Source organism: Hemiscyllium ocellatum, chromosome 4 (genome assembly GCF_020745735.1).
Source record: "Hemiscyllium ocellatum isolate sHemOce1 chromosome 4, sHemOce1.pat.X.cur, whole genome shotgun sequence".
Taxonomy (NCBI): Eukaryota; Metazoa; Chordata; class Chondrichthyes; order Orectolobiformes; family Hemiscylliidae; genus Hemiscyllium; species Hemiscyllium ocellatum.
The window spans coordinates 27,877,702-27,902,421 of record NC_083404.1 but is presented as its reverse complement, the minus strand read 5'-3'; the positions used below and the strand labels follow the sequence as shown (position 1 = coordinate 27,902,421).

Below are 24,720 nucleotides of genomic sequence, written 5' to 3'. Positions count from 1 at the left end.
GAGAAATCACGCATTCAAGGTGAGAGGTGAAAGGTTTGAGAGATACACGCAGAAAGTACTTCACACAGAGGCTGGTAGCTACCTGAAACGTGTTGCCAGCAAAGGTGGTAGAGGCAGGCATGGTAGATTCACTTAAGGTGTGTCTGGACGGATGCAGAGGGATACAGATGCTTAGGAATTGGGTGATCAGTTTAGACAGTGGATTTGGATCGGCTCAGGCTTGGAGGACCTAAGGGCCTGTTCCTGGGCTGTAAATTTTCTTTGTTCCTTGGATGTGGTTCAGATGTTTCCAGTAGTAGAAGTAAGGACCAGAGGGTACAACCTCCGTGAAGGCACCACCATTTAGCACTGAGATGAAGAATTTCTTCAGCCAGTGAGTAATCAATCTGTAGAACTCGTTGCCATAGAAGGCTGTGGAGGCTAACGTGGTTGAGAAATATATCAGAGCTGAAAAATGTGTTGCTGGAAAAGCGCAGCAAGTCAGGCAGCATCCAAGGAACAGGAGAATCAGCGTTTCGGGCATAAGCCCTTCTTCAACACATTTTTCAGCAACATGGAGATCATGTTGCAGATGATCTCCCACATCTGCAGTCCTCACTTTCTCCTGAGAAATATATCAGCCATGATTGAATAACTGAGCAGACGTGATGGGCCGAATGGCCTAATTTGCTAATTCTGCTCCTGTATCTTCTGGTTTTATTGTCTGTTAGTTTTCAACTGTTTTCGGCTACCCTTGTGTGTCGTATCCATATCACGATGTGAGTACTGGTCAAATGACCCCATTATCTATGTCGAAATTAAATCACTCAAGCTGATTTCTACGTATTATCTCTAATGAGTGTTTCGAGTTGCTTCCGTTTAAAGGAGTACGTAAGAATATGAATTGAATTTTGCATTAGAAGAAGAGCCCTTCAAGAAAAGAGCTATGCCGAACATTTGTATGAACAGACAAAGCTAACAATCGCGAGCCCCTCTTGACCACTGCACTATTTCAAATCATCCAAGTTGCCAATAATGAATGCTACTGGAATCTATATTTGACACTTTATAAAAGTTGTTTTTTATGAAAGTTTTAATGCTGCTAAAACTGTTTCCTGTGGCATAGTAGAAAGTTCAAAAAAAGCAAATAGCAATAGAAAAGATGATATGTTTGACCTACAAGCTGAGACATTTTGTGGAATTGTAATTTTATAAAGGTGTAGGTTTCTATTAGTTTTTTTTCATGCACACTTTTAAAAATCAAATTACTGGCTGTTCTTTTGAGTCTTGGTAAATCATGATTTTACAGACATATTTTACAATTGTCTCTGAAACAATATGCTTTGTGTTTACTGTTTTCTGAGTTTGAATATTTTGTTTTTGGTATGTCCGACTTTTAAGTTCTTCATTAAAATTTCCCCTCAGTGGACAGGAGTATTGAAGAATTGCAGTGGTTGCTAGATCTTGTTCAGAATGATGCTGTGCCTTACATAAGGTGAGTCTTACTAAACCGGTCCTATATAAATCTGTAATCTTGTGGTCTAAACCAGGAAAAATGTTTCTTTAACATTTCAATGTGATTTTGCTTTATAACCGAAGTATTCATCAAAATTATGAAATATTAGCAATAGTGTGGATACATTTTATCTTCTAAGCTATTTATTTATCAGTTCATTAATATTTCTCCTTAACCCACAGTTTTCATTTGTATGCAAGATAATCACTTTTTTGTCTTTTTTAAAAAATATGTTGTGTAAGATTTAGATTTCACTTTACTGGAGTGGGGCCAAAATGGGAGTCAATTCAGTTTCTATGAGGACTGAGAGTGGGCTTGAAAAACAAAGTATGACTGAGTTAGCGATCAAATAAATGTATTGTTACAGTATGTTCTGGCCTGACTGGTACTTTTTCATAGTCTGCAAAACAACAAAATAGAAAAGACCACATTCGGACAAGTGAATGCTATAACCAAACTGAAAAATGTAGAAGTGAATTGCTTAGAATGTGACGCTCTATACATGAGGGAGTCCAGCCTGTAAGTATGTCCTTGAATTTCTAGGTACCTGAGGTTTCAGTTCCTTGCCACATTCATGCTTGGAGCTCTCTATCTTCAGCTTGCTGATATGTTCTATTGAAGCTCATTGTTAACTTGAGTAACAAGCATCTCAGATTTCAGTTCGCAATTTTGTAGGGTCCCCGACTCTCCATTGAATTTAATAATTCAATTTATTGCCGATTCCTGTGTTTTGTTTGCTTCTCTTTAGCTGTTTTTGGTTATTCTCTCCTGTTCCACTCTGTGTTTTTGATTTCAAGTGGCAGCTGTTCACTGTTCAGAATTGTTATGGTGAAGAAGGAGGCCCCTTCAACCTACCATGATTACATAGTCACTCTTAGCATCTCGACTTTTTGTTAATCTCATGCCTCTTCCCGTAATCCTGTACTTTGTTTCAATTTAAATTATAATCTAATAATCTCTTGAATGCCTCAATCCAACCTGCTGTCTCCTCAACCTCTGACAGTGCATTCCAGTTATTAACTACCCACTGTGTGAAAAAGTTTTTTTTCTCACTTTGTGTTTGCTTCTTTTTTAGAGTACTTTACAACTGTGTCCTCTTGTTCACAATTCTTTCTATGATGAATGATCCTGTAATTCATTTTCCCTGGTCATGTCTTTCATTTTTTTGCTTTATTCCATTATCACTCCCTTTGACCATCACTTTGACATCCGTTTGACTCCATTCGCCATCAACCTTTGTGTAACTTAACCTCTTTGCCTTTTCATTTTATCAAAGGTTTTCCTTTTTGTTCTTTGTCCCAAGCCCCCTCAATTTCACTTGCTTAAGTGAAAATTACTTGACCTGAAACCTGAACTCCGTTTATGCATTCTGCCAAACTATTTTTTTTAGCACTTTTGGTTTTAGTTCAGTGGTTCATTATCAAACTGTTTGAATTTCCTAATTATTTTTCTAAGCTGTGGTTCTCTTTGAGCAGTCTCAAGACCAGCAAGCACTATGGAGCTATTCTGTCCTGTACAATCCAGCCTTTTATATATATGCTGGTTTGTTGACTGGTCCATCCAATTACTGTAGCTTGTAGAGTCATAGAGATGTACAGCATGGAAACAGACCCTTTGGTCCAACTTGTCAATGCTGACCAAATATCCCAATCCAATTTAGTCCCACCTGCCAGCACCAGGCCCATATCTCTCCAAACTCTTCCTATTCATATAATCATCCAAATGCATTTTAAATGTTGCAATTGTACCAGCCTCCACCACTTTCTCTGGCAGATCATTCCATACACGTACCACCCTCTGTGAAAAAGTCTCTTTTATATCTTTCCCCTCTCACCCTAAATTTATGCCCTTTAGTTGTGGACTGCCCCACCCCAGGGAAAAGACTTTGCCTATTTATCCTATCCATGGCCCTCATAATTTTGTAAACCTCCATAAGGTCACCCCAAGCCTCCGACGCTCCAGGGAAAACAGCCCCAGCCTGTTCACCCTCTCCCTATAGCTCAAATCCTCCAACCCTGGCAGCATCCTTGAATCTTTTCTGAACCCTTTCAAGTTTCTAAACATCTTTCTGATAGGAAGGAGACCAGACTTGCATGCAGTATTCCAACAGTGGCCTAACCAATGACCTGTGCAGCTGCAACGTGACCTCCCAACTCATGTTCTCAATACTCTGACCAATAAATGAAAGCATTCCAAATGCCGCCTTCACTATCCTACCTACCTGCGACTCCACTTTGAAGCAGCTATGAACCCGCACTCCAAGGTCTCTTTGTTCAGCACCACTCTCTCGGACCTTACCATGAAGTGTATAAGTCCTGCTAAGATTTGCTTTCCCAAAATGCAGCACCTCGCATTTATCTGAATTAAACTCCATCTGCCACTTCTCAGCCCATTGGCCCATCTGGTCGAGATCCTGTTGTAATCTGAGGTAACCCTTTTCGCTGTCCACTACACCTCCAATTTTGGTGTCATCTACAAACCTTCTAACTACACCTGTTCTGCTCACATCCAAATCATTTATGTAAAGGACAAAAAGTAGTGGACCTAGCACCGATCCTTGTGGCACTCCATTAATCACAGGCCTCCAGTCTGAAAAACAACCATCCACCACCACCACCCTCTGTCTTCTACCTTTTGAGCCAGTTCTGTATCCAAATGGCCAGTTCTCCCTGTATTCCATGAGATCTAACTTTGCTAACCAGTCTCCCATGGGGAACCTTTTCGCTCGCCTTACTGACGTCCATATAGATCACATCTACTGCTCTGCCCTCATCAATCCTCTTTGTTACTTTTTCAAAAACCTCAACTCAAGTTTGAGACATGAGTTCCCCCCCACACAGCCATGCTGATTATCCCTAATCAGTCCTTGCCTTTCCAAATACATGTACGTCCTGTCCCTCAGGATTCCCTCCAACAACTTGCCCACCACCGACAAGGCTCACTGGTCTATAGTTTCCTGGCTTGTCCTTACCACCCTTCTTAAATAGTGGCACCACATTAGCCAACCTCCAATCTTCAGGCACCTCAACTGTGACTATCAATGATACAAATATCTTAGCATGGGGCCCAGCAATTACTTCCCTAGCTTCCCACAGAGTTCAAGATGTCACCATCTATTTCCCTACATTCTATATCTTCCATGTCCTTTTCCACAGTAAATACTGATGCAAAATACTCAATTATCATTTATCCCATTTCCTGCAGCTCTACACAAAGGCCACCTTGCTGATCTTCGAGGGGCCCTATTCTCTCCCTAGTTACCCTTTTGTCCTTCATGTATTTGTAAAAACCGTTTGGATTCTCCTTAACTCTAATTGTGTAAGCTATCTCATTGTCCCCTTTTTGCCCTCCTGATTTCCCTCTTAAGTATACTCCTACTGCCTTTATAGTCTTACAAGGATTCACTCGAGCTCTCGTTTTTTTTCCCCATAGCCTTCCAATTTTTTCTCAAGTATTTATCCAATTCACATTTCAAAAAGAAACAAACAATTGCAATGATAAAGCACTTTCATGACTTGCAGATAAATCAAAATACTTGCAGCTAATGAAGCACTTTTAAAATGTAGTAATTACTGTATAATGTTGGAACATTGATCTAACTGCACTATCCTTTCAGGCCATGCATCGAAATTCATAATTAATTGTTCGCAGATTTTTACTCCTTTGTTTCCTTTGGCTTCTTGGCTGATTCCCCTTCCTGTTGACAAAATCTTTCCCCGTTTTTGTCTACTGAAATATTTCATGATTTTAGTAAAGAACTATTTAACCTTCTCTACTCTAAGGGAGCAGCCTCAATTCTGAGGTCCTAATCCCCTTAATTATTCTGGTAAATCTTTTGCATCTTCTCTAAGGTGTTGATATCCCTCCTGTAATATGGTAACCAGAACTGTACACAGCACTCCATCTGAGACTGTACCAATGTTTTAGCATAACTTTCTTACTTTTTAATAAACCTCTCCACTTGTCCTGCCGTGTTCAAAGGCTGGTATATATGCCTCTAATCTCTCTGTTCCTGCATACTTTTAAAATTATAAAATATGTATTGCCTTGCCGCCTTCTTCCAACCATAGTTTATTCCTTCACAGTTGTTCATTTCATCTGCCTATCTCTGCTTTCTTCAAGTCATCTTGTAGCTTTCTGATATCATTACCACATTATAGGAAGGATTTGATTGCATAGGAGAGGATGCAGACAAGATTTACCAGGATCCTCTTTGAGCTGGAGGGTCTGGGCTGAGAGTAATAGATTGGATAGTCTGGAACTGTTTTCCTTCAAACAGTGAAGATTGACAGGGGGTCTGGTAGAGCTGTTTAAGATATTGAAGGGCATAGATAGGGTGGGTACGAAAGTATTAACAGAGGAGTCAGTAACCAGGGGACATAGGTTTGAGTTAAGAGCTAGAAGACTAACAGCACAATTAAGAACTTTCCTATTCAATTCCAGGAGTTTGGTGGTCAAGTTACAAACTCTTGTAACAATATTTAGATAGTCACTTATGTTATCTTGACTTCCAGCTTTTGATCCAAAGTCCGAGAGATAGTGCTTCGTGTAGTCAGATCTTTGTTGACTGCGACAGACAGGATGGGCTGATGGCTGCATGTCTGTGCTGTAAACGTAGAGGTGATATTTCTAGTTTTCATGTCATCTTTTAACTTCAAAATTGTGCTCTCTATACCTGAGTACTGCATTGTAGGGTCATGGAAACATAAAAATTTAAAGTACAGAGAAAAGTTCTTGGGATCATTGCGTCTGCACCGGTCACAATTAACCACCAACTATTCCAATCCTGTTTTTTTGGCTCATAACCTTGTATGCGTTGGCATTGCCAGTCCACATCTTAATACTAAAATGTCATGAAGGTTTTTTGCTTCTACCACCCTGACACCTTTTCCTCCCATGTCCCTTTAAACATTTTGCCTTTTACCTTAAAATACATATTAAAATGAGCAGAGCTACCAAAACGATTGCACATTTCCTTTCAACCTGAAAAACAATTGTTTACTGCTTTTGTGAAATGGCTTTTTTAACCCAATTGGCTTTGGGTATGTGGAAAAGGGAGTTTAGGTATTTTGCCTGTACCATTTCCATTGTTCTATTTTTGTCAGTTATGATCACTGCTTGCTGTTATCAAAGTAAAAATGTCTGCATATTATGCTTTTTATTGTGTTTCTTTAAAGGATCATTCTTTAATGTGCTGTTACATTTTGAAAATGTTATTTTGGTGGATGAGTAGTAACTTTTATTCAGTGGGGTTCCGCAGGAATGAGTACTGGAGCCATAACTAGGACCACAATATATATTAATGACATGGAGGAAGGAAGCGAATGTACTCTAGCTGAATTTGCAGATGACAGATTGCAAGAGGGATGTAAACCTTCTTGGGAGGTTAAATAAATCGGCAAACTATTGGCAAATAGAGTAGAATGTGAGAAAATGCAAAGTTCATTTTTGAAGGGAGAACAAAAGAACATTATTACTTAAATGGGAAAAACTTGCAGAAGCTGCAGCAGTAGGGCTTTAGGAGTACTTGTGCACAAAAATATAGAAAGCTAGCACATAGATACAGCAGGTTTCTAATTTTAAGGGAGTGGAGTATAAAAGGAGTGAAGATTTATTGCAATTCACCAGGTGCTGTTGAGACCACATCTGGAGTGCTGTGAGCAGTTTTTTTTTTCTCAATTATTTAGCGCAAAATATCCTTTTACTGGAGCTAGTTTCAGAGAGAAGGTTCACTAGGATGATCCCTGGTAAGGAGGAATTGTCTTATGAGCCAAGGCGAAGCAGTTTGGGACTCTATTCAGTGGAGTTTCAAGCAATGAGAGACGGGGGACGCTGAGGGGATATTCTTCCTCAGAGACAGTCTCAGAATAAAGTGAAACAAATTTAAGACAGATAGTGAGGCATTTTTTAGGGTTGTGTCTCTTTGGAACTCCTTACCATAGGGAGCTGTGGTGGCAGAGACCTGCATATGTTTACGGCTGAGAGAGATTCTTCACCATTAGAGGAATTGAGGGTTATGGGGAAAGTGCAGAAATGGATATGAGGAATATTTGATTCGGCTCTGTACTGTTCTATTTTGCCTTTTTCTTTCTGACGCCCAAGAAGGATTAAATGCAAGCTTCATTGTTTGGAAAATATGCTCTTTGGGTACAAGTATAATTTTTAAGCATTTTGACGAAGTCACTTGCCAAGAGAAGAGATAAGCTTTTTGTTTCCAATGAAAGCATCTTTGATACATGTTTGATAGCTTTTTCTTTCAAAAAAAATGAAGAGACTTCTGTTTATGTGGCTTATCCCCGTCATTTTCTCAACAGTATTTCTTAGCCTGGTTGATTCATATGAAACATTCAGCATCAGTGAATCAGGCCAGGTATGCTTTTATGCCTTTAGAAGCTACGTTGAATAATTAGTAAAATCTGTTTTGGATTATTTTGTTTGGTAATAAAAGGTCTACTATAGTGTTCTGTTACCTTCCCAAGTTAAAGATTGTCATTCGATGCGCTTGATAAAAATAAAGCCAAGGTAAATGAGAAGGATTTCCGGTTAATTTTCTGGAAATGCTAGTTTTCAGTTATTGAAAGAGTTCAATAACAAAGAGATCAAAGGTTTGTCTACAGTGAGTGGTTTGAGGCTGAGTTAACTTCTCAAGCAAAAGAAACTTTATAAAAGAAATGTATAGAAAGTGGACTTAAAATTTTGTTTATTTATTCACTCGTGGGATGTGGATGTCGCTGGCTGGCCAGCATTTATTGTCTCTAGATGCCCTTTTGAAGGTGAAGGTGAGCTGCCTCCTTGAACCACTGCAGTTCATCTACTGTGCTTCGACCCACAATGCCCTTGGGGAGGGAATTCCAGGATTTTGACTCAGTGTCTATGAAGGAACGGTAATTTATTTCCAAATCAGGATCGTGAGTGCCTTGCAATTGGTGGTATTCAAGTGTATTCGCTCCCCTTGTTCTTCTTGGTGGAAGTGGACTTGGATTTGGAGGGAGCGGTGTAAGGATGTTTGGTGAATTTCTGCAGTGCATCTTTTAGATAGTGTACACTGTTGCTGTTGAGCATTGGTGGTGGAGAGAGTGGATGCTTTTAACAGTTTTAATATAGGCATATAATAATGTGGAGGGTTATTTTTGGTTAATAGCAAGTAAGGCATCAAACGAGAAGTGGTCCAGCTGCCACAATCAAAGATAATGGATCTCTCAACTAAACGCCTAGGTTCACTGATTTTAGTAATAATGATTTGTTTTCTGTTATACCACCATTTTCCATTAATATTCTTGCAGAATATGCTTATTAAAATTTGTTTCCATTCCTATGATTCGGTTGTCATGGATACATCTAAATCCTGTTGTTTTATATATTACAGGCATAAGGTTTTGAGTATGCTCAATAAAAACCCACCTTTCACCAAGAATACAGACTCTCCACTGTGCAGTGAGGCCCTGGTGGACCAGCTCTGGAAGCTAATGAACTCAGGTATATTTAAAATCTCTAAAGACTATTAGCAGTTTCTATCATCGGATTATCTTTTGTGATATGTTTTAACAAACAATTATTTAACATAAGAGTTTAAAATAAAAAACAGATGATATGTGTACTTGAAAGTATTTTTTATTTTTAATCCGATTAGAATGCTTCATATAATATTAATTTGTGATCTGTTGTGCTTATTTGGTGCTAAATTGAAGTCGAGCCTGTGCATGTAATAAACTGTATATTTAAAAATCATGCATTGTAAAACTGAAGTTTTCAATCTTGTTTCTGATTTTTTTATGAAAGTGGTTTGAGAATCTATCCGTTGATTCGCACTCAAACGTGTACTTTGATAATTGCTGTATTTAAGCTTCAAATCCAACTAAAATAGTTACTTGTACAAAATACAGCAGCATTTCTTTTCAGTTTTGTGTTCTTTTATGATGTTTTGCTTTGTTTTAAGCCTCAGCACAGTGGCATCAGTGGAAATTTAAAGCCATTGACAGGTTATTTTTAGGTCATTCCTTCAAAATATGACAATTTATTTCTATTCTACAAATTTGAGTATTTTACAAGAATTGTATTGTTTGTGGTGTTTCTTTTGTTCAGACTTATTTTCAGAAAAATTATTTCTACAGTTGCTGTAAGTGTGTTGAGTTCATGGTCTGGCAGTAAAATGTTTTTTTAAAACTCATTAACTATGATTTCTGATATGCTCAATAAAAGTGTCAGCCATTTAGGGCGCTAGAAGTTCTGGCTAACTTTAGTTTTTATAATATTATGCTATGCAAGTCTGTTCCAGATGTTTTTTCTTTCAGTATAGAGACTTTCAACTTGAAGGACATAGTTGCTTTGAAGTCTGTTTGACTTTAGAACAGACTATTTGGTTTGGTTAATAGTTTCAGAGCTGTACAGAATTATAATCTGAGATGTAACAAAGAATGGGTTTTGATTTTTTTTGTAATGTCAAAGTAGAACCAAATGTATTGTCATGTTTTGGGAACAGACTGAATTAAGAGTTTGGGAAACAATCGTGACAGACTGCAACTTCTTTAAAAATATTAATTGGTTGTAAGAATTATTCTGTATTGTAGTTGCTATGTAAATGTCAGGTAACTTTAATATCCACCCATAGAAGCTACTATGCGTAGCCATATGCTGAGGTGGAAAATTGACCCAAATTTTCAGTAGTTTGGTTGTATAAAAACCTTTGATTATAAATAACTCTCCATGTGCAGTTGCAATGATTACAGCAGTATGGTTATATGGCCTGAGAGATTTCTTTGTAATACAGAAAACATTTGTACCCAAGACAGGTGGTGATTCTGTTTACACTTTGAATCCAGTTTATCAGTGTTTCTGGTTGCTGTTACAGCCAATATGATTATTAGGTGAAGTAATTGCTTCCTTCTTAGAGTCACTCTTGATTGTACCCTCCTTTTAAAATGTTTTAACTCTGTCTTTCTTACCCACAGCAGGAAGGCGATTGAAAGAAAATCATAAACTGAAAAATAACAATACATACAACTTTGCACTTTTTGAAAAATTATTTTAATGGTCTTCTGTCAGGCTCTGCACAACAGTCAAGACAGGTAGATGAAAAATCTTGATGGAGTACATGTTTTGTTAGGAGAAAGTGGAGACTGCAGATGCTGGAGATCAAAGTCAAGAGTGGGGTGCTGGAAAAGCACAGCAGGTCAGGCAGCATCGAAGGAGCAGGAATGAGGCCTGATAAAGGGCTCTTGCCTCAAACGTCGATTCTCCTGCTCCTCTGATGCTGCCTGACCTGCTGTGCTTTTACAGCACCCCATACTCGACTCTATATGTTTTGTTAGACTGGTGGCATTCAGTGTTGAAGCCAGATAGTCAAGAACTTGCATTTTGAAAAAATCTTTAGTTAGACCTCAGCAATAGCACATTTTATGGTGTTCTCCTGTTGATTTTCTTTCTACTTATTTCACTTGAATGTTTCCTGGTTTTTGCTGTTTGTACTTGTATGAAATTCACGTTTGAGGACTTCGGGTTTGTCGATGTGTATTACATTTGATCAGTATGAAAACAAAATCTGTTCCAAAAAGTTGCAAGATGTAATTTTAAAATAATTGAAATACTAATATTAGAAATTTGTGCAGTGCTGTGATCCATGATTTGGCAATTGGCTAATAACAGCAGTTCTGTTCATGCAAGATATTTTGCATGTTCAGATTAAGGAATTAGAATGTCGCTCCATGTAAAATTGACCTGAAATAATAAAATATTGTATTTTAGAAGTACTAAAATGACAATATGCCTTTTTATTCCAATATTTTGGCATAACTTTTTATAACTTTTATCACTTGGAGGTCGCCACTGAGGATGTTACCTAGCCAGGTAATGAAACATCTGGATATCAAACCTGCAGCTCAGTGAACAAACCTACATCCTAATCTTTTATAAAACTAAGCTTAATAATTGATACTAAATTAATAAATTTCAAGCTGTTTGTGAGGAGAAATAGTTCCAGAATGCATCAATAATAATCCAATTCTTATTGAGTGGTTATGCTTGGGAGGGAAAGATGGCATTAAGGGTGCGAGATGTACATGCCCACTGAAAATAATAACACAAGTATGCAAAAGTTTGAGGTAAAATGTGGGTAATAATCAGTGGGTCAGGCAGGACCTGTGGAGAGAAACTGAGTTAATGTATCAGTAACTTCTTTATAACTGAAGAACGGTAGAAATGGAATAGTTTTCAACGAGTAAAGGCTTGCAGAGGGAGAAGAACAGAAGGCGAGTCCTGTAATAGCTGGAGGGCAGGAGTAATTCAATGACAAAAGGACTTATTGTAATGAGTAAACAAACAGTGTTACTTACATGAGCTATATAAGGCTGGATAACAATTGTCCAGATGCAAAGTCAACAAATAATGAAAAGAGAAACCATGAAAACAGACTGAGTGGAGAGTATGTTATGATCTAAAATTATTAAATATAATGTTGAGTCCAAAAAGTTATAGACTCTGAATCAAAAGGTGAGGTGTGATCTTTTGACTTTCATTGTAGCAGGCTGAGGGTCAGAATGGAAGCAAGGTGGAAAATTAAAATGATCATGGACAAGGAACTAGTCATGTCTGTAGGTTGAACTGCGGTGTTGTGCAAAACAGTCATAGAAGACCCCATAATGAGAAGGAAATACAATATCATATCTTGAAAGCACAAGTAAATTATTGTTTTATTTGGAAGGGGTGTTTAGGGCTTTGGATGAGGAGAGACAGGAGTTAAGTATATAGATAAAATACTTTGTGTGCATGCAAATTTGCAAAAGGAAAATACAAGGAGGGAAGCAGGGAGTAGTGTTGGGGCTGACTGAGGAGTTCACCAGAGAAATGCTTTCAAATGGTGAGTGGAGCGAAAGGGAAGATGTGTAAAGTGGCAGAAATGGTGGGCAACGATTCGTTAAATGTGGATACTGATAGGGTATAGGTTGGGAGCAATTAGAACCCTATCTTAAGGAGGGGAAGGGTTGTGAACAAAGGTTCAGGGGTGGGGGGGAATTTGGCAGCTGTTGAGGAGGACTTCTTGGTTGAAGAGAAAGAGGTATCAAAAGTGTTAATATAGAAGGTTGCTTAATTGAAACTGGTGTAATGGAGTTTAAAATGCTGGGAAAAGAATCTTCAAAGGAAGCAAGTTGTGAGAAAATGAAGTCAAAGTATTTGTGGGAGTCCATGCCAAGTTATGAATATCAGTCAGTTATTTAGGATTACACATTGAAATGAAGATAGAAAATCAAGGAAGGGAAGGGAAGGGATGAAGTTAGAGATTGCCCAGGTTAAGGTATAGCTTATATCATTTTGAAAAGAAAATTAACTTGCCAATAATTTGGTTTTATTGCTGTTAGGAATACTTGTGGAGAAAAAAAGCAAATAAGTCCATGACAACTGATTAGAATATTAAACACTGAGGAAGAAGGGCGTGCCTAATTAATATTGCAGCTTTCATTTGTACTGTTGGATTACAATGCTAACTGCAATCATTCTTCCTCAAACTTTATGAAATTGTAATGGTTTTAATTTCTCCAGCTTTTATTATACAAAATGAACATTCTGAATTTATGATTAATATTTAATCTCTGCTTACTAATTGGTGCAAAGCTTCGCATCAAACATGCTAGTATTTGCTAATTTGGAGAAATAAATTGCAGATATTTTTATGCCATTCATAAAGAAACATTCGTAAGGAGCCAATAATGTGCTCCTGGTGCTGCGACAACCGCAGAAATTAATTTCTGTTCCTGCACCCGGCTGATCACTTTCTCCAGTGATGCATCATCAGCTGCTTTGTGTGTGTCCAACAGCACTTGAATTCTCAGTGCCAGCGTTCAGTTGATTGGCCATTGTTTATATGATCAGAGTTGCTTTGGTGTATCAAGCTCTCTCTCAGAAATTCAAAGTTGAAGAACTTGAAAGAACTTGGGCAAATATGAAGAATGACCTGAGTGTACTTAGCATTTCTTGGATGTGAAGTTCCCAGCTGCTTTTGTAACTCAATTTTTAAAAATATAATTCTTTGCACTTTCTGCTAGGCAACTGCACCAACTGACAGAATCAACTTGCTGTGCCAAGTTTGGAGCTTTCTGCCTCTGGAGGAAGAAAGGGCAATTGAGAGGAACCATCGAGATGTTCCTTTTCTCTTGAAAATTTAAATGATATTTTTGGGGCCTCTGCAAAATGATGTTCATGATTACTTCTAGGCTTATTACCCGAGCAAGCACTTAGCCTCAACATGCAAACTGAAAAAAACCCAGCAGATCCAGTCCAACTCCCTTGGCAATGTTTTCATGACTAACCTTTGGCCACTGGCAGGACAGCTCCAACAGAGACGTCAGTACTGTGTGGTATGGATTTTGGTAGGAATGCAATGCTGGGAATTGTTGAGATTTGATTCATGCAGTCACTGTCTGGATACAGAATAAATAATTTCTGATTGAGATGATGCGAAATCTCTTCACTTGAAGGGTGGTAACCTATGGAGTTTTGCACCATAAAAGTTTGTGGAGGCCAAGTAATGAACGTATTTATGAAAGTAGTAGATTTCTGGAGTACAAGGCATCGTTGGATATGAGAATTGAGGAGTATGGCTTTGAGATAGAGATCAGCCATGATTATTTTGAGTCAAGAGCAAATGCGATGGGCAGAATGACCTATCCTTTCATCCATTTTCTAAGTTTTAACAAATATAGGTAAGCAAACATTGCTGACGACCAGCTTCTTGAGTGTTGTTGGAAATGTGCACTCCAGGCATCTAGAGACTGACTTGCAGGTAGCCTGTAGGCTTTTGGGAGTTGAGGTGTTTTAATTGCTGGAAGTTTCTGAACCTCTTAGTTGCTCTTTTGGTTATTTATATGGGTTGTCCTCTTCAGTGTGTAGTCAGTGGTAACTTCCAGGATGTTGATTGCTGAAGCCCCAGCTCCTACAATGATAATGATGGTTTGATTTTCTCTCATTGGAGTCGGTCTTTGCTTGTTACTTGCTACTTGTTGGCCAAAAGCCTGGCTATTATCCAGTCATTGCTGTGTTTGGACATAGACAATTCAGAACCTGAGGAGTTGTGCAGGCTACTGAGAATTGCACGATCATAAGCGAACACAATCTCCAGCATAGCTCAGCCACAGCCATTACTGAAAGAGCTGACTGAATTCTGTTATCCACTCAGCCTGCTGTGGCTGATGAGAAAACCAATATGAAGGAAGAAAATCCTTGAGCATATTATTACATATCTCCCCGTTACATGTTAAGAGTGACAACCAGGCATTATTTGTGAAGCCAAAGATCCTTCATATTGAGGGTACTCTCCAACGTATGCTGTTGCACAATCTGTGCGCTAAATTAGGTAGAATTAGAACTAATAAAGTTATACAGTTTGCGTGTGCAGCACGGAAACAGACCCTTTGGTCCAACTCTTCCATGCTGACCAGATATCCCAACCCAATCTAGTTCCACCTGCCAGGACCCAGCCCATAACCGTCCAAACCCTTTCTATTCATAGACCCATCCAGATACCTTTTTGAAATGCTGCAATTGTACAAGCCTCCGTCACTTAGTCTGGCAGCCCATTCCCCACTCCCACACACTACCTTCTGCGAGAAAGAAATTGCCCCCTCAGGTCTCTTTTATTTTTTTTTTTCCCCCTCACCCTAAACCTGTGCCTTCGAGTTCTGGATTCCTCCACCTCAGGGAAAAGACCTTGTCTATTTACTGCATCCGTGCCCCTCATGAGGACTGCTCAGTGGTTCGCGCTGCTACCTCACAGCGCCAGGGTCCCAGGTTAGATTCCAGCCTCGGGTGACTCTGTGTGGAGTTTGCACATTCTCCCTGTGTTTGCGCGGGTTTCCTCCGGGTGCTCCGGTTTCCTCCCACAGTCCAAAGATGTACAGGTTAGGTGAATTGACCATGCTGAATTGCCCATAGTTCAAAGTTTGTGTGAAGATTTGTAGCTTGGGTGCTCATTGTTGCCCATAGTGCTAGGTGTATTAGAGGGAAATGGGTCTGGGTGATTTACTTTTCGGAGGATTGGTGTGGGCTGAAGGGCCTGTTTCCGCACTTTGGGGAATCTAATGATTTTATAAACCTTTGTCAGGTCACCCCTCAGCTTCCGAAGCTCCAGTGAAAACAGCCCTAGCCTATTCAATCTCGCCCTGTAGCTCAAATCCTCTAACTCTGACTACGTCCTTGTAAATCTTTTCTGAACCCTTTCAAGTTTCACAACATCCTTCCAATAGGAAGGAGACCAGAATAAAATGCAATATTCCAGCTGTGGCCTAAACAATGTCCTGTACAGCTGCAACATGACTTCCCAACTACTGCACTCCATAGTCTGACCAATAATGAAAAGCAAACCAAATGTCACCTGCCCTATCCTATCTAATTGTGACTCCACTTTCAAGGAGCTATGAACCTGCACTCCAAGGTCTCTTTGTTCAGCAACATTCCCTAGGACCTTACCATTAAGTGTATAAGTCCTACTAAGATTTGCTTTCCCAAAATGCAGCACCTCCTGTTTATCTGCCACTTTTCAGCCCATTGGCCCATCTGATCAAGATCCCTTTGTAATCTGAGGTGACCCTCTTCACTGTCCACTACACCTCCAATTTTGGTGTCTTCTGCAAACTTACTAACTATACCTTTTATGCCCACATCCAAATCATTTTTATAAATGATGAAAAGTAATGGTCCTAGCACCAATCCTTGTGGCACTCCACTGGTCACAGGCCTCCAGTCTGAAAAACAACCCTCCACCACCACCCTCTGTCTTCTGCCTTTGAGCCAGTTCTGTATTCAAATGGCTAGTTCTCCCTGTATTCCATTAGATCTGACCTTGCTAACCAGTCTCCCATGGGGAACCTTGTTGAAAGCCTTACTGGAGTCCATATAGATCTATTGTCTACTGCTCTGCCCTCATCAATCCTCTTTGTTACTTCTTCAAAAAAGTTTGTGAAGCATGGCTATCCCTAATCAGTCCTTGCCTTTCCAAATACATGTACATCCTGTCCCTCAGGATTCCCTCCAGCATCTTGCCCACCACTGACCAGGCTCACTGGTCTCTTGCCCCTGGCTTGTCCTTACCACCCTTCTTAAACAGTGGCACCATGATGGCCAACTCCAGTCTTCCGGCACCTCACCTGTGACTATTGACGAACTGTTACGACATGGCGGTGAACATCTCTGTTAATAAGCCAACCACCCAAAAAAGCTTATCTTGTCTCACAATCTGTTAAAATGAGTGACAGAACTCCCAAATTCCAGTATTTAAAGAAAATGACATCAACTTATTTTTTAACTCTAAAAGTGAACATTGGACAACTAATCACAACTAAGCCCCCTTTCTCTTAACTGCTTATTATTTGCTTCCAACTCTAACAATATATTGTTCTAATAAGGCACCTGTTAAAATTACATCCTCTTGATTTCAAAGCCACACAGCCACTGTCATCTTCGGTCTCCATAAGACATAGGAGTGGAAGTAAGGCCATTCGGCCCATCGAGTCCACTCCACCATTTAATCATGGCTGATGGGCATTTCAACTCCACTTACCCGCATTCTCACCGTAGCCCTTCATTCCTTGAAACATCAAGAATTTATCAGTCTCTGCCTTGAAGACGTTTAGCGTCCTGGCCTCCACTGCACTCTGCAGCAACGAATTCCACAGGCTCACCACTCTCTGGCTGAAGAAATGTCTCCGCATTTCTATTCTGAATTGACCCCCTCTAATTTTAAGGCTGTACTCACGGGTCCTAGTCTCCCCGCCTAACAGAAACAATTTCTTAGCGTCCACCCTTTCCAAGCCATGTATTATCTTGTAAGTTTCTATTAGATCTCCCCTTAACCTTCTAAACTCCAATGAGTACAATCCCAGGATCCCCAGCCGTTCCTCGTATGTTAGACCTGCCATTCCAGGGCTCATCCGTGTGAATCTCCGCTGGACATGCTCCAGTGTCAGTATGTCCCTCCTGAGGCGTGGGGCCCAAAACTGGACACAGTACTCCAAATGGGGCCTAACCAGAGCTTTATGAAGTCTCAGTAGCACATCGCTGCTTTTATATTCCAACCCTCTTGAGATAAATGACAACGTTGCATTCGCTGTCTTAATCACGGATTCAACCTGCATGTTTACCTTTAGAGAATCCTCGACTAGCACTCCCAGATCCCTTTGTACTTTGGCTTTATGAATTTTCTCACCGTTTAAAAAGTAGTCCATGCTTGTATTCTTTTTTCCAAAGTGTAAGACCTCGCATTTGTTCACATTGAACTTCATCAGCCATTTCCTGGACCACTCTCCCAAACTGTCTAGATCCTTCTGCAGCCTCCCCACTTCCTCAGTACTACCTGCCTGTCCACCTATCTTCGTATCATCGGCAAACTTTGCGAGAATGCCCCCAGTCCCTTCATCCAGATCATTAATATATAACGTGAACAGCTGCGACCCCAATACTGAACCCTGTGGGACACCGCTTGTATCTGGCTGCCATTCTGAAAAAGAACCTTTTATCCCAACTCTCTGCCTTCTCTCAGACAGCCAATCCTCAATCCATGCCAGTAGCTCACCTCGAACACCACGGGCCCTCACCTTACTCAGCAGCCTCCCGTGTGGCATCTTATCAAAGGCCTTTTGGAAGTCTAGGTAGACCACATCCACTGGGTTTCCCTGGTCTAACCTACTTGTCACCTCTTCAAAGAATCTAACAGGTTTGCCAGGCACAACCTCCCCTTACTAAATCCATGTTGACTTGTTCTAATCCATGTTGTCTTGGTCGTCTTCTGGCTGAAGATCTCCCTGGGTCATTTTCTTTTTATTACAAATGTTTCATGTGAAAAGGTACCTTTTGAAAGTGTGTTTCCTAATTTATTGGGTTTTTCTTAATGACCATTGCTCTCTCCGCAATGTTCAAAATATTTGTATTTTTATATTTCCAATATCCGATCGTCTCATTGGTTCGATGTTGGCAAAACAATAAATTCAAACTCAATTGGGTTTTAGTATCCTGGGGTTAATTTAAATTGGTTAAATTTGAATTGTTGTCAAAATAGCAACCAAAACTCGGGTCTCCATTTCACAGCCAAATACTACATATTTTCAATTTTCTAGTGCACTCTGGGACTGCTATTTTGTCACCACAGGTGCTTGTAAGCTCTCAGTTCAGAATAGCATTCACTCTCTCTTAAAGGTACAGTACACATCTTCAGCTTCATTACAGAACTGATTTAGCACCTCAAATTTGGGCACTCCTCCTGTGGTGGTGTCAACATTGTATTTAATTACAATACATAACCTTGCGGCCTGGATATTCGTCAACCTACCATTGCCATCAAGCCAAGGAAATCAACTCTAGTTCAGTGAAGACTGCAAAAGACTGGAGCATGAACATGCATAGCTAAAAATGGGGATTATGATTGTGTACTTTGCAGGCCCTTGATATCCTCAGTGAATCTTCCAAATTGTGTTTAATGTGAGAGTACCAGCAGAGGTGGTGGCACAACAGCATGTAGTTGGAAGGGAGTAGCCATATCGTTCTTCAACATTGAATCAGAAGTCCATGAAGTCTTGTGGCATTGGGGCAAACATGTGTATGGAAACCTGATGATTAATACAGATCACTCCCCCCTCAACTGATGAATCCATTGTCATTCATGTTGAGCATTTTAAGTTATTCTGATGAAACATAGATGCCAAACAGTAAAAATGTCACATGATACAACTAACCAGTTTGCAAAACAACAGATCCAATCCAAGTTTTATAACTTTACCACATCCAATCATGAATGGTGGTGAACAATTCAGCAACTAACTGGAAGAGGGGATTCTACCAGTATCCCAAACTGCAAACATGGCAGAGCCCAGCAAATCAATGCAGAAAATGAGGCTAAAGCATATACATCCATCTTCAGCCAGGATTGTCAAGTTGATCCATCTCTGCGTCCCCTGAGAACCCCAAAAATCTCTTCAGCCAGGTTGATTCACTCCACAACATATTAAAAACAACTGAAGGCAGTGGATATTGCAGAGTCCATCAGCTGTTGGATCTTTTTGGCAATAATACTGAAGACTTGTGCTCTTCAGCTGGCTGACCTTCAAACTAAACTGTTTCTGTGCAGCTACAAGACTGACATTTACCTTGCAATGTTGAAAATTGGTATGCCTGTCTCTCTGCAAAAATCTAACTTCGCCAATTACTGACCTATCAGTTTACTGCTGCTCAGCAGCTAAGTGATGAAAAGACTTGTTCAATGGTGTTATCAAATGGCATTACACAAGTGACCTGTTTACTGATTCCCAGTTTGGGTTTTACCAGGCCAACTCAACTTCTGACATCCTTACAGCCTTGTTCCAAACATGGGCAAAGGGCTGAACTCCAAAGGTAATTACACTTGACATCAAAGCATTTCTTAACCAACTGTGGCGTTAAGGAGCCCTTTTACAGTTAAATTAGTGAGACTCCCAAGGAAATCCCTTTGGACTTACCCAGGGCAGTGTCTTCAGCCCAATTATTTTATCAATTACCTTTGCTTGAACATAAAGTTAGAAGTGGGGACAATGTCCACCGCCTTTTACCAACTTTCAAATACTGAAAGAATCCGTCTTTCCTGCAGCAAGATTTGAACAGTGTTCAGGCTTCGACTGATCAGCGGTAAGTATTATTTGCACCACACAAATGCCAGGTAATGACGATCTCCAACCATTTTCTCATGGAATTACCATCATTGAATTCCCATGCCATAAACATTTTGGGAATTACTATTGACCAGACCGGAACTTGGCCACCTATAGAAATACTATGGCAGGAACAAGTATGAGACATGACCCCAACTCTCCAAAGGCTTGCCAATATCTACAACTTGCAATTCAGAAGTGTGCTGGAATACTGTCCTTATCTTGTTGAGTGCAATTCTGACAACACCCAAATAACATGCCAATCATCACTAAGTAGCTCACTTAATTTGTAATTCTCCAACCACTTTGTACATTTACTTCCTGTGCAACCATGCAGCAGTGTGTACACCTAACAGAGTTGTGATGACTCCTTCAACAGCACTTTATAAACTAAAAACCTCTACAACCTAGACCGACAGGGTAGCAGAAATCTTGGATATAATCATCCGGAAGTTCAGCTCCAGTCTCTCATCGCATTGACTTAAAAATTGCTATTTCTTTACAATTGTTTGATTAAAATCTTGGAATTCCAACCCAAAAAATCAGAGCTCACCAGCTTGAGGGCATGTGTGGGACAGGCAATAAATACCAGTGAGTCTCGCATTTCAAAAATGAAGGCAAGAAAGGCTCTTTAGGCCATTGACTTAATAGGTAGACCAAATGTGTTTGTGGAGCACAGCTAAAGATCTAATGGGGATTGACTAATGCAAGGAAACTCTGCTTCATAAAATGGAGAAGGAATGCTGCTTTTATTGCATATGAATTGCAAAGAACTGTTCGGAAGCAAATTTCAAATAATGTATCTTTGAATTAAGCTAATGACATAACGCTGTAGAGTTTGCGACCATCTCAATTTTGTTGGTGTGTTTCTGCCTTGTAACACAAACCAGACTTTCAGTTATCCTGTATATAGGGCTATGGGGTCTCATTCTGCTCAGAATAAGTGGGCCAGCTGGGATTTATCAGGGGCCTCTTGATCTGTGCTGTGATTATTACTGTACAAAGTCTTCCAGATTACTAATGCACTGTTTCACAACACTTGGCTCGTGAACAGAGCCTTTCATACAGACGTCATTATTTTATGGTATCTTCTTGCAATGAAATGGATTTATTTTTTGCTTTAATTTAATGTTGAAGATTTAATGAGTCTGTAAAGGTTATTAGGAGACTGTTGGCAATTTACTCTTTCTCTGTGTGCCATATAGATTATTGATTACAGTTGAGTATATCCTTGGCTTCAGTGTGAATAAATACCCAGTTTTGATAAGTACTAAGAAATAGCATTTGCTGGAGCTTGAGGAAATGTCCCTGCATATGAGAGCCATTGGTTCTTAAAATTATAGCTTCTGTAATTTAATTCCATGTTAAAAATTGAAATCAAAACAATCCAACGAAAGATATATTTTGTTAAATTGTAATGCATGATTTCACATTGAGACTGTTGAAATATTTTTATTATGATAGTGAATTGAGTTTCATTTCCGTTGCAATTAATTTTCCTAGCTGTTGCTGTGAAATTATGGGACGAGAAGTTGTGTTTCGTAGTGGCTTTAGAGTTCCAGGATGGTGGCTGTAGCATGTGCACTTGTGGCATAAAGCATGCCAAATGCCATTGTGTGGGTTTTCCCACTGTCTTTTGGAGGTAAACAGAACAGAAATGTAACACTGGTCAACTTGCAAAGCCGACTCGATGATAGTACTGTAATTTTACACCTGGCTTTCCCCTCAAATTTGCACAGCTGAGGATGTTTACGTAGCAGAAAGTAGTCTCCACAAGCACTACATAAAGGAATCAGCAGCTACTTAAAGCTGAATTGCTCGTTGAATTCTGGCCATTGCTACAATTCTATACTTTTGTGGTGCTTTCTGTAGTTGTTTCAAAACTCTACAAAGTGCTTTAGCAGATGCTGAACATTGAGTTGTTCTGAGGTGGATTTATCAATTGGCTTGAAATACAACATGATTGGGAGAATGAACAGAGTTTGAAGCTTCTAGGATTTGGAGGAGAGATAGAGAAGGACTTTCTGCTCAGGGTGGGGGGGGGGGAATTTTCTTACTTAGTAGTGAGGAATGTTGTGTAAGATGCCTGCTTCACTAAAGAAATCTGAAAAAGATTAAACCCCAATAGCTATGGGAGTAACTACTGATGAGCTGTGCATCACTCTCCTTCTAGGTTGTTGCTTGATGTAATAGTAATATTGGGCAGTTTGGGTCCACGGATATATTTGGAACGTACAGAGGCTGTCGGTTGGAAGAATGTGTCACATTCGAATCAAAACATTAACTTTGTTTCTCTTTCCAAGGATGCTCTGAAACCTGCTAAGTTTCTCTGGCACTTTATTTTTATTTTGTTTTACACTCTTTTATCAGAGAGAGGGAAACCTGAAGGTTTCTTAAATTGAAGCTTCCATTTCCTCAGAATGCAGTTGGTTGTTTGCACATTCCCTTACTTGTCTGTGATCATAAGCAGCATAATGTGCATTTCAGTTTCTTGTAGCTGGCATGCAATAATGTATTAGCCATCTGTTGTGGCTATTGTGTTTTAGTCACTGTGGCAAACCAAGAGATGAGTACTGGGTGATAAGGGCCTCAATGACTCCAGTTTGCAACTGAAGAAAATGAGAATAACAAGAAGCAATATGTTCAATGGGTTAGGAGACAGGAGAAATTAAATTGCAGAAAAGCCTCCATAGTACAAGCCCAAAGATATCAGTAATGGAACAAAATTTGAAATGCTGTTTATTCGGAGGTGATGTGTATGGCAGTGTTACGACAAGGAGTAAACCTCCCTTTGCTAATTTAAACCCAACACTCAAAAGAGTCACCCCGTGCTGTAATCTGTGAAAACTGGAGAAGCCAAGAGCTATTTAAAGTAAAAACTAACAGCTTTATTCCTTAAAGTATAAAAGAGAGTAAATAACTCTCAACTATTTATAACACCTAGCTTTTACTTTCCTGTCTCTAATTCTAGTCTGATAAAACCCCTGATTAAGATTGATGAAAATGCAAATTTCAAATCCAGGCACTAATGAATCTTCCAATTGTATCTTCCTTTATATATTTTCTTCTTCTCAGGGATCTTTGTTTCGCAGGTCGTTGATAGGTAAAGGTACCTTTTTTAAGAGAGCTGTGTTTCAGGCAGTCTGTATTTGTTGGTGGCTTGGCAGTTTTCCTCGCTAACTGTCCAATTTTACCTGGTCTTATTCCCCAAAACATCAGATTGTTTCATTGGTTTTTAATATTGTCAATATCCTAAATTCAAACACTTTTTTTGGGGGGGGGGGGGGGGGGGGGGGGAAATATCATTTAAACTGGCTGAATTTGAATTTGAATTGGTTTTTTGTTTCCAGGCAACCCAGAAACTGCTAGCTATTCTGAACCAAAAGTTACATTGTAAATTTTCCAACACCCTGTGTGCTCCTCTAAGTCCTTCAATTCTTATGAAGGTGTAGTAGTGTACTATACCTTTAAAACAGGCAGATACTTGACGTACAAACACAGAATACAAGAAATAAAGAGTGTAATGAGAGAAAAAAACCAAACCAGTTGAGGAAAATGAGAAATGCAATGGGGACAAAGTTTATGATCTAAGTTTTTTGAGCTGAATGTTGAGTCCAAAACATGCCCAGGGAAAACTGAAGTACTGTTCCTCTAGCTCAAATTTAGCTGCATTGGAATACAGTAGTTCAAGGATAAAGTTCATTGTGGGAATTGGTAGAGAATAAACATGACAGAACCTCAAGCTTTATGGGATAGTGAGGTCATGATGGCAGACTGACTTCATCAAAACTGTCCGTGTTTGGTTTTCTTCAATCTCGAAGATGCTAACCGAGCCCTCAACTGCTCCTCCTATGACAAGCGTTTTATCTCCAGGATCGTTCTTGTAAACTTTCTCTGGATCACCTCCAAGACCAGCAATTCGTTTCTTAGTATGGGGCCCAAAACTGCTCAGAATATTTCAAATGCTATCTGACCATAATGGTGGTGGACGGAATGTGAGTTACTCAGTGCAGAATTTCAAGCTGCTTACTTGTTACGGTATTTATTTAGCTTGTCCAATTTGGCTTCTGGTCAGTGGTAACCCCCAAGATGTTAGATGTTCAACAGTGGTAATGCCACTGAAAATCAAAGTGTGATGGTTGGATTATACCTTCAAAATTATCATTACTAGGAACTTGTGTGTTGTGGATGTTGCTTGCCACTTCATTAAAACACACCTCATTTAATAATAATAGCTGAACTCTAGCAGTTTATTGAAAAATAACAATGTCTTCATGATTGCTTAATAAGAATTTCAAATAAGTAGAGGATTGAAATAGAACTAGCTTCTTGACTAGCTCGAAGCAGATAACTTTAAATATAAAAATATTAAAAATGAAAGTCTACCTTCAGAAAATAAGCTATTGTGCATTTTTATTTCACTAACACTGAGAACTATGTAACTGGATTCAAAGTATAGGAGACAAGTACAACTTCCCACCATTCTGCTTTGCAGTGTTGCACAACAACCCAGCTGAAAACAGGATCCCAGCAGCAGGTTTATCCATGCAGTAGGCTCCACTCTCA

The 24,720-nt window shown here is 39.5% G+C and overlaps 1 protein-coding gene across 3 annotated transcripts in view; it reads left to right on the top strand.

The window, feature by feature from the left end:
- Positions 1-24,720, top strand: part of taf2 (TAF2 RNA polymerase II, TATA box binding protein (TBP)-associated factor) — a 104,669-nt gene that overhangs the window by 67,186 nt on the left and 12,763 nt on the right. For 2 of the 3 annotated variants that reach the window (XM_060822832.1, XM_060822831.1), the window contains 2 exons: positions 1,405-1,474; positions 8,862-8,971. In XM_060822832.1, coding sequence (XP_060678815.1) covers positions 1,405-1,474; positions 8,862-8,971 — 180 coding nt within the window. Of the gene's footprint in view, positions 1-1,404; positions 1,475-8,861; positions 8,972-10,443; positions 10,804-24,720 lie in introns of those variants that run through there. The other variant, XM_060822834.1, reaches the window with a different exon arrangement.